Source organism: Platalea leucorodia (assembly GCF_965183815.1).
Source record: "Platalea leucorodia genome assembly, chromosome: 9".
Lineage (NCBI taxonomy): Eukaryota > Metazoa > Chordata > Aves > Pelecaniformes > Threskiornithidae > Platalea > Platalea leucorodia.
In genome coordinates this window covers 31,733,336-31,747,685 of record NC_138831.1, presented here as the reverse complement: position 1 = coordinate 31,747,685, position 14,350 = coordinate 31,733,336, and the positions used below count along the sequence as shown (strand labels likewise).

The following is a 14,350-nucleotide window of genomic DNA, read 5'->3' as shown; positions in this document are numbered from 1 at the left end:
GAACCCTGAAGGAAGGAACTAATGTGTTTGAAAACTAACCTAGCAAAAATGGATTCATTTCCAGCTTGGATCATTTCCTTTTAGTGGCTTAGAATATAGTGTCAGTAGTGCTGGTACAAGAGATGAAGCTAAAACAAGTATCTGTTCATGGCAGGACAGAGGTGCAGGACTGCCCTTTTTTTTTTGTTTTGTTTTGAAAGCACAGCCCTAAGTTGGATTAAAGTCACGATGGAGCAAGGGTCTAAATAACATAATTACATTTTACAGTTGCTGGAACTCCAGCAATTTAATTCCAATTTAATTAAAGACTTTTGGCCAAAGAAACACGGAGATGAATCATCCAATTTTCTTCTGGCTACTTCATTCATACAGAAAATACACAATGATGGACAATAAATAGTAAACTAAAACGTTAAATTAACTCCCTCATAAGGAAAGGTGAAGTTGGTCCTAGAAAGCATTTGTCATTTATGCATATGATGACATTCATCTTCCTTCAAGCCAGAGATATCACAGAACACATTTGCTATTACGTGGACTGTATTTGAGTTTATTATGAATTTAAAAAGCAACCTGTCTATTCTGTCTGGACACTAAAGCCACTGGGAGTCCTGCTAGAAAAGCACAAACAAAATACCAAACAAATAAGCGTTACCAGAGTTTTCATAATTCTTATCAATTCAAGATTTCTGGCAAGAATTTATCCTGAGAATTGTTGCTTTTATTTCTAATGCTATACAATGGCCTGAAAAACTTCTGCTAACAGGAGGTCCCTTGTGGGTTTTAGGTTATTTAGAATATAGGCTTTGTCTTGAAAGGTCACCTACTCCAGCCCCTGAGAAAATACGTGCTCCTTTTCTAAGATCAACTGTCCCACTTGGTCTGTCCTTGTGCCCTTAATAATCAAGTTAATTAGAAGTCTGACAAAGGATCACTGCTGGTTTTTTGAAGGTAAGATACCACTTAAACAAATCTGCAAGTATCCCCTTAACTTCCTTACGTCTAGCAAAGTGAATAGAATAAAGCAAACAGAAAATTTCCCATTGATTTCAATGAGATCATTAGCTTATATAATGGGACTAGGTTCTCAAATTTAGCATTTAGGTGGCTTAACTGGTTCTTAAAATATTTTGCAGAGAAAAGAGTCAGATAGCTGGTGTATTTAGGTTCCACGGGTGGCTTTGCTCTGGGCTGGTAGTGTGACTTTCTGCAAGTCACTCAACATTGCTTGTGAAGTAGGGCTAATGGTCTCTGCTCTTAAAATTTACTTTATAAAAGAGCAGAATGTACAGGCTGTTAGTTTTATTCTTTGATTTCCTATGTCAGGTGAATGCAGGTTTAGGACAAAATGGGAACAGACTGAAACATGGTGGTCCACTACCTTTTCCATTAGTCTGTAAGATCTTACTGCAAACTCCTAGAGCGGTTCTGCTTTATGTTTAGTTCTACAGGGATTTGAACAGAAAATAGGAACAGAGATAACTCTGCTGAGAATGCTGATACTTAATTTTATGTAAAGTGTGCATACACAGCATAACATAAGGTATGGCTCCAGAATCAGACCACATGTTATTTCTTCTGTTGGATCTATTGCCAATACCGGAGCACAGCATGAATTTTATGAATGGCAGCAGAGTCCACTGAATGAAAGATTATCACTTACCACTTTTAGAAGCAAATATTACTGTGCATAAAGCACAGTTTTCAGGTAGAACTAATTTCACATAGATAAGCAAAACACTTCAGAAAAGAAAAGAAGAAAAACTAGAGAAAGGAATGATAGAATGAAAGAGTAGCAATGCTCAAGTATGCAAAGCTACTTTGTAATAACATATCTTAAACCCATTACATGCATATTTCTCCTCTAAGACAATACATATATAATTATGCCTTTTATATGTATAGTTTCATAAGGGCAGGTTTATTCTGATCCTGCAACAGTTCCATTGGAAAGTTTTATAAATACGGAAATAATGTAAAACAGTCTTAGCAATACAAAATCACTCCAAATTAGAAAAACAGTCTAAAACAAAAGCCAGCAAGCCACAGATAAAGTAAACCAATGACTAGCAGGAATTTTGACAATATCCTCAAGGCAAGACAGATTAGATCCATATAGCTGTCTTACTGAACAGCTTTTAATAAATGAGAAATACTGGATGCTGCAACATTTTAAATGTTAATATTTCAAATAAATTATTTCAGAGGTTTCATTTTTTAAATCACAAATTATGTTTTGTACTGTGCCAAAAATACACAATGTGTGTAAGAACATTTAATCAAAACACCATAAAACCATCATCCTATGAAGTAATCAAAATGGTTCTGGATAGAAGCAAATGAACTTTCATATAAGATCTATTATTAAGTCTATTCTGGTAACATTTTACAAATGCAATACGTTTATTCTAGTTGCCATACAACTAATACTGGTACAGAGTTGTGCAAGACTGAGTCAGCAAGATACTATGTATTTTCATCACTGTAAATATATAAAGAGTTACTGGAAGTCAATGAGATTAGCACCAGTCTAAGTTCTGTAGCTCTGCAAGTACTTCAGTGAATCCAGATTTAAATGCTAAAAAAAAAAAAATCCTGTCAGAGTTAGTATCTGCATTAATAATAGTATCAGTATATGGACTTTTATTTTAAAAAATGCTGGTTGCATCAGAATGTCAATGGAGATTTTAACATCCAGCCTATCTTCATTTGTAATTATATATATTTTAGAACTACTGCCAGAACAACTAAAACACCCACTGAATTTCAGGAGAAAAAATCTGCAGCTATAAGAACCAGTTTATATATTTATATTGCAACATGGGAGTAAAAATAGTTAGACATTAGCAATGACTGAGGAACAAACAAACTGTCAACAAATGTAACTTAGCTCAATCTATATATGCACCAAATGGTAACATGAAACCAGAATCTGACTAAAGGATAATTTCACAGAAACCTTGTTCCATTATTATGCTACTTAATATTTGCACATTAACAGCAATGCTCTATCAAACTGAAAAGTACTTTTTACAGAAGATCCTGGAGAACCTGTGATAAATACACTTTTTGTATTCTTGCAAAGGGTTCATTTTCATCAGAGATCCTGATTAAGTCAAGCATAGCTTTTTAAATCAAAAGATAGCTTGATGACCTAGTTTCACTTTATAAATGGCATTTCTTGACAGATCATAACATAACTTTCATCTGGTTTTGCATAATTCTCATGAAATATAGTTGAATTCCACTTAGACGAGAATTTTAATAAAAGGAAAAAAAGTTAGTTCTGTAATAGACAAATTCTTGTGCAAAAGAAGGAAGTAATTATTTCATATTACTGTCTTTTATTGCAATATTGCCGAGAAGACAGCCAGGATATACATCAGTTTGCATCAGAGGCTGCATTAAATAATGTAGAGTAAATAATCCCATTAATGACAAATACAAAAAGAAATGGCTTGTAATAAAACCAGTAATATCTGATATAAAATATTTGTGCCCTATATTCTATAGGTTCTGTCTGTTAAGAAAAAAAATTAGAATCAAATTCATATCAAATTCAGGCCACTTATTCGAGTAACCCCAGAAAAGGCAATGAGATTGATTGAACAGTGGAGTAGTTTGTCCATACCCCAAGCACAGCTTCTATGCATTTCCCACTCCATATAATTGTTTCTCAGTGAGAAATGCAGTGCACTGAGGCCAATATACGGCTCTGATGTTGCTTTATTATATACCTTTATTTTCCACTGCTCCAAGCATCCTTATACAGCATCACTCAAAAATAGCCTAAAATTCTGGTTCATTTTCTTTTCTCATTATGAGACTTGACCTTCAAAATCTGTAGACAACTTTTAAAAGCTTAATTTTAAAATTATGTTCTTTGATTGCAATGAAATACATCTTTCTTGCTGATTAATACTTACCTTCTCCCTAACCAGACCTTGGTTAGATTTTGCATTTTATGTAAAAAACAAACAAAAAAACAAACAAACAAACAAAAACCAACACAAACCAAACCAAAAGAAACCCACCAAAAACACCCCCAAGCAGTCAAGTACTCTAAGGGCGTAAGAAGCAGAAATCCCCAGTAGAATTAATTTTCTTACAAGGCTAACTTTTTAAATGACGTGAATCTCAATGAGGAAACCAATGTTAGCAAAAGCCTAATTTCCAAAACATTTCACTAAATTTACGAAAATGTAAAGAGCTGCCAACTAGAACACTATCTTAATAACAGGTGATGTGACAAGGTGTTAGGAGATTTGCAGCTTTCCAGTCTTTCTTTAGACAATTTGCCTCTACCTCTTCTGGGGGCGGGGGGGGGCGAGTATGAGAGGTTTAATACTATCAAGTCTTATTGTGCATCTCTCTTACTAACAGTTTCAACTGGCCACCTATCACCAGTCTTAATGAAGAGTATTTAAAACACTAATCTATTAAAAACATTGAGGTCATCTTGTGGGTGACCAGATTTACAATTATTTCATGTAAATGAAAGGTGCTGCTAAAAAGTGACTCTTCAATATGATAGTTTATATGCAAAAAAAAGTTTATACATGGGCATTTCAGAAAGTTTTATACAAAGCAAATAAATTTATTTTATTTCACTAATATCATATGAATGATCTGAGATTTATGTATGCTAGCTTTTCAAGCAGGTGATTTTTCTTCAGCTTAATCTTTACTCCTGAAAACTAAAGCCACTTACATATGGTTTTCCCATACTTTAAGCACATTAACTTCTCACTTTTCCATCTTATAGTGTCTTCTATGGAACAAGCGCTTAAAACATAATGCATTAAAAAAAAAAAAAAAAGTAGCGTTCAGGTGCTATAAGCTCAGAGCAAAAAAGCTACAACCAGATAACACAGTGGCCAGAAATACATTCAAATAAAGAAATGATAAGTCTAACCATGAGGGGAGTGAAGTTTTGAACAGTCTTCTAATAGGAATTGTGGGGAATTAAAAAAAAAATATATCTATTTTACAAAAAGGATTAAGTTGACTCCTTTGCTTCTGCCATACTGATACTACGGACTCTGCAACCCTGGGTATTATTGTGAGGAGCAGAGTACCAACTCACAGACATACAAATTCACAAGAAGTTGCCTACTTCTCATTTGGGAAAAAAAAAAAAAGAAAAGGATTAATCAATGATCCATTTTAAAAGCAATTTATATGTAGATGCCTGGCTGTACATTGGGGTACAGATGTGCACAACACCCTGTTGCAAAGTGGACCCTGGCACACAGTGTTTTACTTTGGTCCCGTGTTCAGAGGACCTGGCAACCGAAATGCTCTTTCAAGAAATGAAAAACCTGCATTTTAAAATTATGGAACCACTACCCCATTCTCCCCTTTTCTGTTCTGAAGGAATTCCACAAATGAGAAAAAGGCAGATAAGACGGCAAACTCCAAGTCAAACAGCTCCATTTGTATTACAGCAACTGCATACTCCCCCAGAATGTAGTGGAGAGGCAAGAGCTCTCTGTGTGGATGGCTACAGCAGCAACCCCAGGATTTCCGTGTTTAAAAGATCCAAGAGGTATGCAATAACTAATGGATCAGAGGCAAATCACCATCAAAATAAGGACTTTAGCTGATTGTTCACAGCATGAGGCTAATATTCCTTCCTGATACATTCTGGAGATTAGTTATTGTCCTGAAACTTGTCATTTTATTGTACTTAGCATATATAACAAGTGCTCTTACTAGTAAAAAATTGTCTAGCATTATACTAATGAACTACAAGTCTGCCTGTAACAGAGAAATCCCATAGGCTGGCTCAATCCACTGGGCCTAACTACTGCCAGGCTTTGAGATCAATTACCTGGCATTATGCAAGGCAGGGGCTGCAAAAGCCATTAGAGAAAGGCAATTTCTACATGAAGAGTAGTGAATTAGGGATGACATTTCAGCTCTTGCATTTGCCAGTTTATGTCAAGAAGATAACGTTAATTACATTTGGATTTTGTTTTGTTGCACTGCAGTTGTCTCTGCTCTGTGTTCACTTTTATTGGTAGTAGGAAGACTGACACTGGTGTTTTACAGATCTTTGATTTCCCTCTTGCCTATTCAGCAGGGATGTAAAAAAGCCTTTTTGGATCTTGGACTACTAAGTCTGAGATCACTAACTTAGACTAATACATTACAGTGATAGACTGCTGGTGAGGGTGACATGTGTAACAAAGTGGAAATTAAAGAAGCTCCATTTTCATATTTCCTACAATGACAAGAAAAAGGCTAGGAATTTAATAAGAGCATTTAATTTATGACTTGTTTTCTGCGTGGGATAACATTTTAAAGCATATATCCATTGCCTGACTCTCCGTATAAATACCTACACCTGTGAAAAGTCCTTGTTAGCAGTAACTCCAAAGAAAATTAGTATTTAAAATAATTGTTTCTAGTTCAAGGGATTAAGTCAAAGATTCTGAAAGTAAAAAGAAAGTTATTTGCTTTTGTGTGCAGTGGATCTGTCCCTTGGTTAGCACAAGATAAACTAAACGTTAATATCCTGTGCTGTTAATTGTCTATGTTTATAGCTTCATGTAAGAGAACAGATCAGTGCAGCCAGCCCTGTCTGCATCTCCTAATAAGTAGTCAGCTGCCTCCTCCTTCAGCACACTTCTGTTCGATATATTGCCTCACTGTATTTTCAGAAACTTGTTCAAGATGCCCACTGTGCAGATAGCTTCCCGCGATCCATTTCACCAAGATTTGCAGTGTGCTGAAACATGACTGAAAACTGGGAATTATTATTTTTTTACCCTATTAAAAAATCAGTTGATGCAATGTGAAGTAAATAAAGTACCACCAATAAGCTATCCCTGGACATAAAATGTATACTTCTTCTGTCAAGGTAGGAAACTGCCATCCAGGAGCGGATGCAAGCATAAGGATACCTATTCTGGAATTACGCTAAGCATATTTCTATGACTTACCCTTAGAAGAAGTAAAATTAGATAAGATTTTATTTTTTTCCCTTTCCCCTCTTATTGACAGCAAAGGTATCAGGGAGAGAAAAAGATGGTATTGCTACACTTTCTTCTTTACAAAACACTCAATAGAAAGATTCTACTAAAAACTCCCATTGTCAAGCTAATCACCATCCTTATCCTGCTTCCTAGTCCAGACATCGAGGATTTGACTCCTTTCCTTGTATACAGAGAGAGGAATTAAACTATATTTAAGAACCCATCCTTACAATACTATTACAATTGCTGGGAAGGAATAGTAGAATATATGCATGCAGGCTACAAATGAAGTTTTTGTTTATATTTGGAAAAAACACTCCCCAAAACAAAACAAAAAAACCCCCACAAACATATTAAGATATGTTTCTCCTTTCCTTCCCCTAATGCAAACTAAGATATCTTACCTGGTAGGCATCTAGCTGTTCATCAGTAAATATTGTTTGCTTATTACCCATCTTAAATGAGGAATTCTTCCTCTATGCAAATGCATCCCATTAGAAGTAGCTGGATTCCTCTGTATTGTAGGCATTTAGAGCACGTATACTCCGTGAGCGCGCTGGAAAAATCCCAAAGCCTGCATTGAACTGGTTCTGACTGTACCTGTCCAATGAGGAAGGACGCAGTATTGAGAAATCTTTGCAAAGGCTTGACCTGAGTGTGCTGGGAAGGAAAGCGTTAAAATCACAGGCAGGTGTCGCCCAAAAACAGTGATGCCATTCTCCCCCTTTTTCAGATGCTTTTCTAAGAGGCATACAGAGCTTTTATAACGTAAAACCAAGTAGCCAGTACCAGAAGAAATCAGCTCTCTACTGCCCGGGTGCCTCGCTCGCTCGCTCGCTCCCTGACTTCAGGGCGCTCCAGCTCGGCACCTTCATGTTTTAGAGCAGCTTTGCGTCACCCGATGGCGCTCGGTAGCGCAGTCGTATTACACACACACACACACAGAGCAAATCTAGTAACTAGAAAAATGGATCAGCAGAGTAAAGGTTTCTGCAGCTGGTCTCCTCACAGATAAAAGTACATCCTAGTCAGTGCTTGCATCTGACCTGTACCATGCTGCCAATGTTAAACACAGCTGGATGGAGGCTCAAAGTGTCCAGAGTGCCCCCACATCATCACAGGTGCCGTGGGGGCTCCACAGTAAATGCTGATGTCTACGCTGTGGCTATAACCAGCCCGGGCTATCAAGGATGTAAGTTCACTACCAGAGGTGGCAAACTCCCAGGTATGCCAGTGAATGCAAGTATTCCTTCTCACATTAATTTAATCTTCCTGATTTTTTTTATTTAAGTAGTTTAAACAGACGTCAATCTGACTCCTTCGGCTCAAGCAAGCACAGCTGGTAAGAAAAAAAGTTACCACAGCCTAAAGCAAAGGTAGAAAGTACCACTAGAGGGCTCACAGTGTATTTTAAACTAATACAACCCTATTTCCGTATTTCCGGGGAAATTAAAAAAAAAAATAAATAAAAGAAATAGAAGAGCATATAAGAGATGCACACAGAAAAAATTAATAAACTCAAACAAAATTATATTATCTACCATCTGCAGAAGGATAAGCTCTTATAACAACAGTAGGAAGAAGGCTGAGTGAGAAAGGATGGGAACAGGGAGGAAAGACCTGTTATGACTAAGTTTCTTTGGACTGCTCACTTCCCATTTGTACACACAGGAACGGGAGAGAGTTTATAAATATTTAATAAAATTCCTACCTTCTTTACCTACAGCTCCGCCAATGGTCATTATTTCCTCAGCAAGTTAGCATGTTTAATAAAAACACCTGGAGAATTATCTTGTGCTTTTTCCTAGAGCTTCTAATGATCCTGACCTGATAACAGCATTGGATAATAGGAGTTTGGTTTACCTTGGCATATAACAACAAAGAACAAACATTTAACAATAATACTGAAAGTAAATGTATTGTATACACAGTAAAAATATCCTGTGAAATGTGTTGGATACGTAGTAAAAACAATCTACAAAGTGCTGAAGCACAGACTGTTCTAAGAGGTGTCTTACTTAGATTGTAATATTTAGAAATGCAGATCTGATGAACTGCAAACCAGCACCGCCTTGAGTTACAAAACCACAAGGTATTACCATATATACAAAATAAATGGCTTGGGATGAGAATGCATTCAATGAGGCTTATTAGCGATAAGCAAACATCAGCATTTTAACAGTGAAAGAAATGGATTCTACCAATCGAATATATTGCAGCACAGTTTCAAAATAAGAAGGAAGAAGCTAATATATAATAAGGACAATACAAACTCTGAATGACCTACCATCAGGTCAAGAGTGCAGCTAGCACCTATTCGAATATCAGACAGTTGAATCGACTATTACATGGCCAAGCTGACCTCTCTTTTTGTAGCCACTAGTGTTGTGGTTTTTTTTCCTTTTCCCCAAGGTACAGTGGCATTGGATTCTTGTTATGTTCAAGAAGATTCTCCATAAGCAAGTCAGAATGTAATGACGAAAAAAACCCAAACCTGCAAAATACAGTATTTCTGTTTATTAAAAGTGCTCTTTTAACACACCTTTTTTGAATCAAAAAAACAACAATCCGTAAGGACCCCTTGAGATTAAGAATTTTCACAGTTCTGAAAGTTCTTACACATCCTCAACTCTGAATGAGCTTCATCATTAGCTGTAGTGGTTATGCATATAATTAAGTGTGTTTCGTAGCTGGTGCTACTGAAATGCCAGAGCTAGCAGCTGTTCTCACTCAGACCAGACCAATACATAGTCGAGTGATTTGTGTGAAATAGCACTCCTTTCACAGACACCTAATTCAAGCTGCCTTTAATGTCATTATACAAAAGCGAATTGCCACCAGGGGTGCACTGGGCTCCATATCTTTTCATCTTGTCATTCCGTATACTTAACAGTATTACTACAGTGAAAAGACTGACATCTCATTTCTTCTTTTTTTTACCTGCTTTTATATTCCTGGCTGTTTGGTCCTACTGTATCCTAGATGACACACACATCAGCTAATCTCTATCTTTAGAATCAAAATAATAACAATAAAAAGCAGAAGGGCTAAATGGAAAGCACCAACTAGGTAAGACTTACTTGTGGTTACAAAGTAGGCCAGAGGTAGAGTTCCTGAGGTTCACAGACATATTCCCGTTTATGCGTTTGGGCCTGGCTTTCCACTCTGCCCCCTCCGCTTTTCTCTTGCATATTAGAAATGCTGTGGTTTCATGTAATGTAGAGAAATTATGCAGGAAAACTGGTATGGCTAAGAGAGTTGATTGCTTTAAAAGAGTTAGTAGTTCTTGCTTTAAAAGAAAGACGCAACTTACCAAGGGAACAGCACCCACTGAGTATATGGACAGAAAATACACTGTTTCTTCAGTTCTTCTTTCCATACCCTGAAGAGTATTTTCCACTATTAAATAAGATCAAAATGCACAGAATTTTAAAAAGAGGATTCAAACACTGATTGTTGAGGATTCCACTACACTAGCTAGTTCTTCTCAAGCATGCTATTGTGGTACCTATATTTCATTGCATAATTACCTTGCTATACTAATTGGGTAAAAGTTAAAGACAATATAATGCACAAACTCTTTTTGACTCCTTGTATCTGTTTGTATGTATCAAAGATCAGATAATTTTCCAGTTTGCTCTTTTTCACTTCTTCTATCTGTTTGTATTTATCAAAGATTAGTTTAATTTGCCAGTTGGGTGTTAAGCAATACTTACTCCCAGCATAAGCTACTGCAACAAATCAATACTTTTCTATGTACACAGCAAGATCTGACCTTAATGTTATCAGTACCAGCCTTTCATCACACTATACCGTATTTCAATTTCTCTAAACTGTTTGCCAAAGCATGTGATTTTAAGCTATTTATCAATATATAGCATATATCTTGCCATCAGTTGTAAAATAAAGTTTATTAATTAGTGTAAGTATATATACAATAGTCTTGACATTACACTGGCCATTATACCAGAGAACATGGTTAAGTAGCCACTGTTCATCCACTTTAAAAGTTTAATTCATGGAGCAGAAAATATACTATCAACCACGTACACCAGATTTAGTATTTTATAGCAAAATGGCTGTCAGCTGCAATAGCTTAACACCCACCTAAGGCTGCAATCTGATCCCAGCTGCAGGGATGTGATGGGCCAAATCATGCTAGCACTCCTGATCGCCTTCAGTGCAAAGTCTCTTGCGCTGAACTGTTGCTAGCCATGGCTGCTCCACCAGGTGACTTTGATTTATTAGTAGAGATGTTAAATTTAATAACCTCCAACAGACAGGTCCTACTACCTTAAATTGCCTCTGTAAATTATGCAGTAAGAACTTGACTGTGGTTTAGGTATGAAAGCTCTTATTCCTTGTCAAAGGAAGATCAAGATACTATGAACAGAGATCACTTTACCTGTTAACGAGAAGATCCACACAGAATTTTAACAATCAAGTTGCACATCTGCTGCCTTCACTGCTCAAGCTCGTTCGCTACAACTTTTTTTGAGTTTTCATATATAGACATAATCAAAAGTTATCCTTTTAATTGGGGAAAAAAGAACCTGCAAGATTTTGTGCCCATTACACCAAATATTCAAACAATTTCTCTCCCACACAGATGTTTCCTTGCAGATTAGCTCTTCGTAAAGATTCACCCTGTTAGCAAAAAGAACAGTTTTGATAGAGAAGGGCTGTCTGTCAGTTTATTCTGTTGCTACTTTCTGTAAGTTAAGTTAGGGCCCCCTGCTACTGAAAGTGTAAGCAACAATGACCTCTACTTGCAATGATTACATGGGAAAAGTTCTATCCTCCACCGAAGCTGTGGAAATCCACCCTGAGTCTTCGGGGCTTGTCTTATTTACTTGAACCCTATTCACAATTCTGTTTGCTCACAGGTAAATGAGAAATAATAATGTTCAGGTACAATAGGTGCTGTGGAGATAAAATAATTAAAATGCTTGTGAGTCCCTTGAATGAAAAATGCGACAGCTACAAAACATTACCATTGTAATATGCTTCACCAACTGTCACAGCTTGCCTCTTATTCAATAGTTATTGCAAACTATAAATAAAAAATGAGCTGTAAATACACAGTTACAAGACAGACATCCTAAAATGAGTGAAAATGATGGTTTCATGCTACTGCAGTAGATTGATTTTCCAACACATGACCAACTGGATGCTTAAACCCCACTAAATTTGTCTGGAAGTGCTAGCCTATAAGAGAATGCTTCATGGGACTGAGCCCTCTCTTACGAATGAATAAACAGAACTTGAGAAAGATGCAAAACTCACAGCCCTCAAACCAATGAAAGATGCTGACTATCTGATTAAATGCACTTGTTATGATGAGCAGGAACTTTCTGCAGAGAGTTTTTAATACTAAAGAAAACAAAGAGAAAGGAAAACCTTGTGCCAAATTTGTTGGTTTTATGCTCTTATCTATCTAACTTAATAAAATACACTATCTTGGAAGATGGAGGTTTCTGACTGCATTTCATTAAGCCTAATTTATCCATAATAAATCAAGAAAAAATGATTTTTTTTTTTTACGATGCTTTACCCAAGACAATGCTTTGCCTCAGGGACAAAATAATAATAAAAAAAATTAATGGTTTCCTATGCAGACTACATTTAATATCATGAATTTCCTCACATGGATTCTCAATACCATGTTCACTAGGGGAAAGAAACTCCTGCTATCTCTGTATAGGCATCTTTTTTCTAGGCAAAGTAACTACTAATGGTTTTATTACTGTGTTGTTTAGCCCTTCTCAAAACAGACCCAAACCAGCCACTGTTAATGGCTTATTATTGTAGTATTATTATGGTAGCACCTATAAGACACAGATCAAAATCTGTTGAAAATATGTGTAAAAAATCCTTTCTCCCCAGTTTCTCTCCTCCACTCAATTTACAATCAAAGTGTAAACCGAGAAAGTACATGCAGCTACAGTCAGAAAACACAAGAAAATAACATGAATATACTGATCAGCACATAATCAACATTTATGGAGTCCTTTGGTAAGCATCATGGCAAAAGAAACAAATATAAAGAAAGGAGTAGAACAGATGTATACATCGCATGGGAAGCAATACAGTAAAAACATTAAAAATTCAGCTAGTATGTCCTAGAAACATCACAGGTCAATCTGAGATGGGAGCAGGCCTCAATTTGCAAGAGGCTGGGGGGAAAGCAGTGAATAGGACATGTAAGCTGTGGAAAGTAAAGTGGCACAACAGAAGAGCCAATATGTGTAAAGTATGATCAAGCTTTGAACAAAAAAAAATATTTTACAGAAACATTTAGAATAGATATCCACAGGACCAATTTGGATTTTAAGACTAAAATGAAAAAGCAGCAGTAGTTACCAGAAGAAAATCAGTATCAAGAGAATTCTGCACACTTGCAATTACAGACAACATCCGAGAGACTATTCTCAATTCAAAGCATTATCAAAAATAAAATAAAACATACACACAGTACGATGTTTCAAAAATTGTGAGTACCCTCCGGTGCCCTGTCATGGGAGGGGGGAAGGAGCAAGCGACCCCCAGAAAACAGTGGCTACTAATGCTGGGCAGTTTTGAGGATTTCTACTTACTCACACTTTCAAGACAAGAGCAAACTGAATACACAGTCTTAGTCCTGAGTTTTCAAGCACATACAGGACAGAGGTAAGTAAATGGAAAGGCCGCAAGCATTTTGATAATTCCATCACCAAAAACTGGCACCAAATTATACTGAGATAGAATCCAAATCTTTATGTTGCCAAAAAAGTATAAGAAACCAAAGGCAGTTCTGGTTTTCTTTCAAATTGTCTTTTGAGTTTAAACTTTCAGGATATATTAGACTCACATTTTGTATCACTCTTTGCAGCCACTGAGTTTAGAAATTCAGTCTTGGTTTTAAATCAAAGCTGAGAGTCTCATTTATTTCTATAACTAATTTTTTGAATTGACAATAAAAGAGTTGACTTAAATTGACTGAACAAAATTGCAAGCAATGGCCCCACCATTATTTAGACAGCAGAGCCCACCATATCATAAAAGAGTCTCTGCATCACTGTTTGTCTAAGAGGATCAAACAGAAGGTGGAAGTATTATCACCATTTCACAGGTAGGAGAATCGTTTAAAAGTCAGATGAAGCAGTCATTCCCAGAGGTCTGAGCTCAGGCTGCCTTTGTTCGAGCTTGGTGCTTCACTCTGAAGAACATCCCAAGCTAGCTTACCACCCTTAAGCATAAGGAAGAATAAGCATTTCTTAACTGCTTTAGGTGGGACTCTAAGAGAGCTGTCTCCATTCTCATTTATCATTGTAAGAAGCGCAGCGCTGTCTCCCTTGCCGTATGCTGCTCAGGAAGGGACGCTCCACAGC

At 36.6% G+C, this 14,350-nt stretch overlaps 1 protein-coding gene across 2 annotated transcripts in view; it reads right to left on the bottom strand.

Moving 5' to 3' along the window:
• The window catches only part of CIB2 (calcium and integrin binding family member 2), a gene marked incomplete at both ends in the record, with an annotated part of 45,070 nt that extends 37,635 nt beyond the window's left edge, over nt 1-7,435 (bottom strand). For both annotated transcript variants that reach the window (XM_082322085.1, XM_082322086.1), the window contains one exon: nt 7,385-7,435. In XM_082322085.1, coding sequence (XP_082178211.1) covers nt 7,385-7,435 — 51 coding nt within the window. The remainder of the gene's footprint in view (nt 1-7,384) is intronic.
• Nucleotides 7,436-14,350: the final 6,915 nt, after the last annotated feature.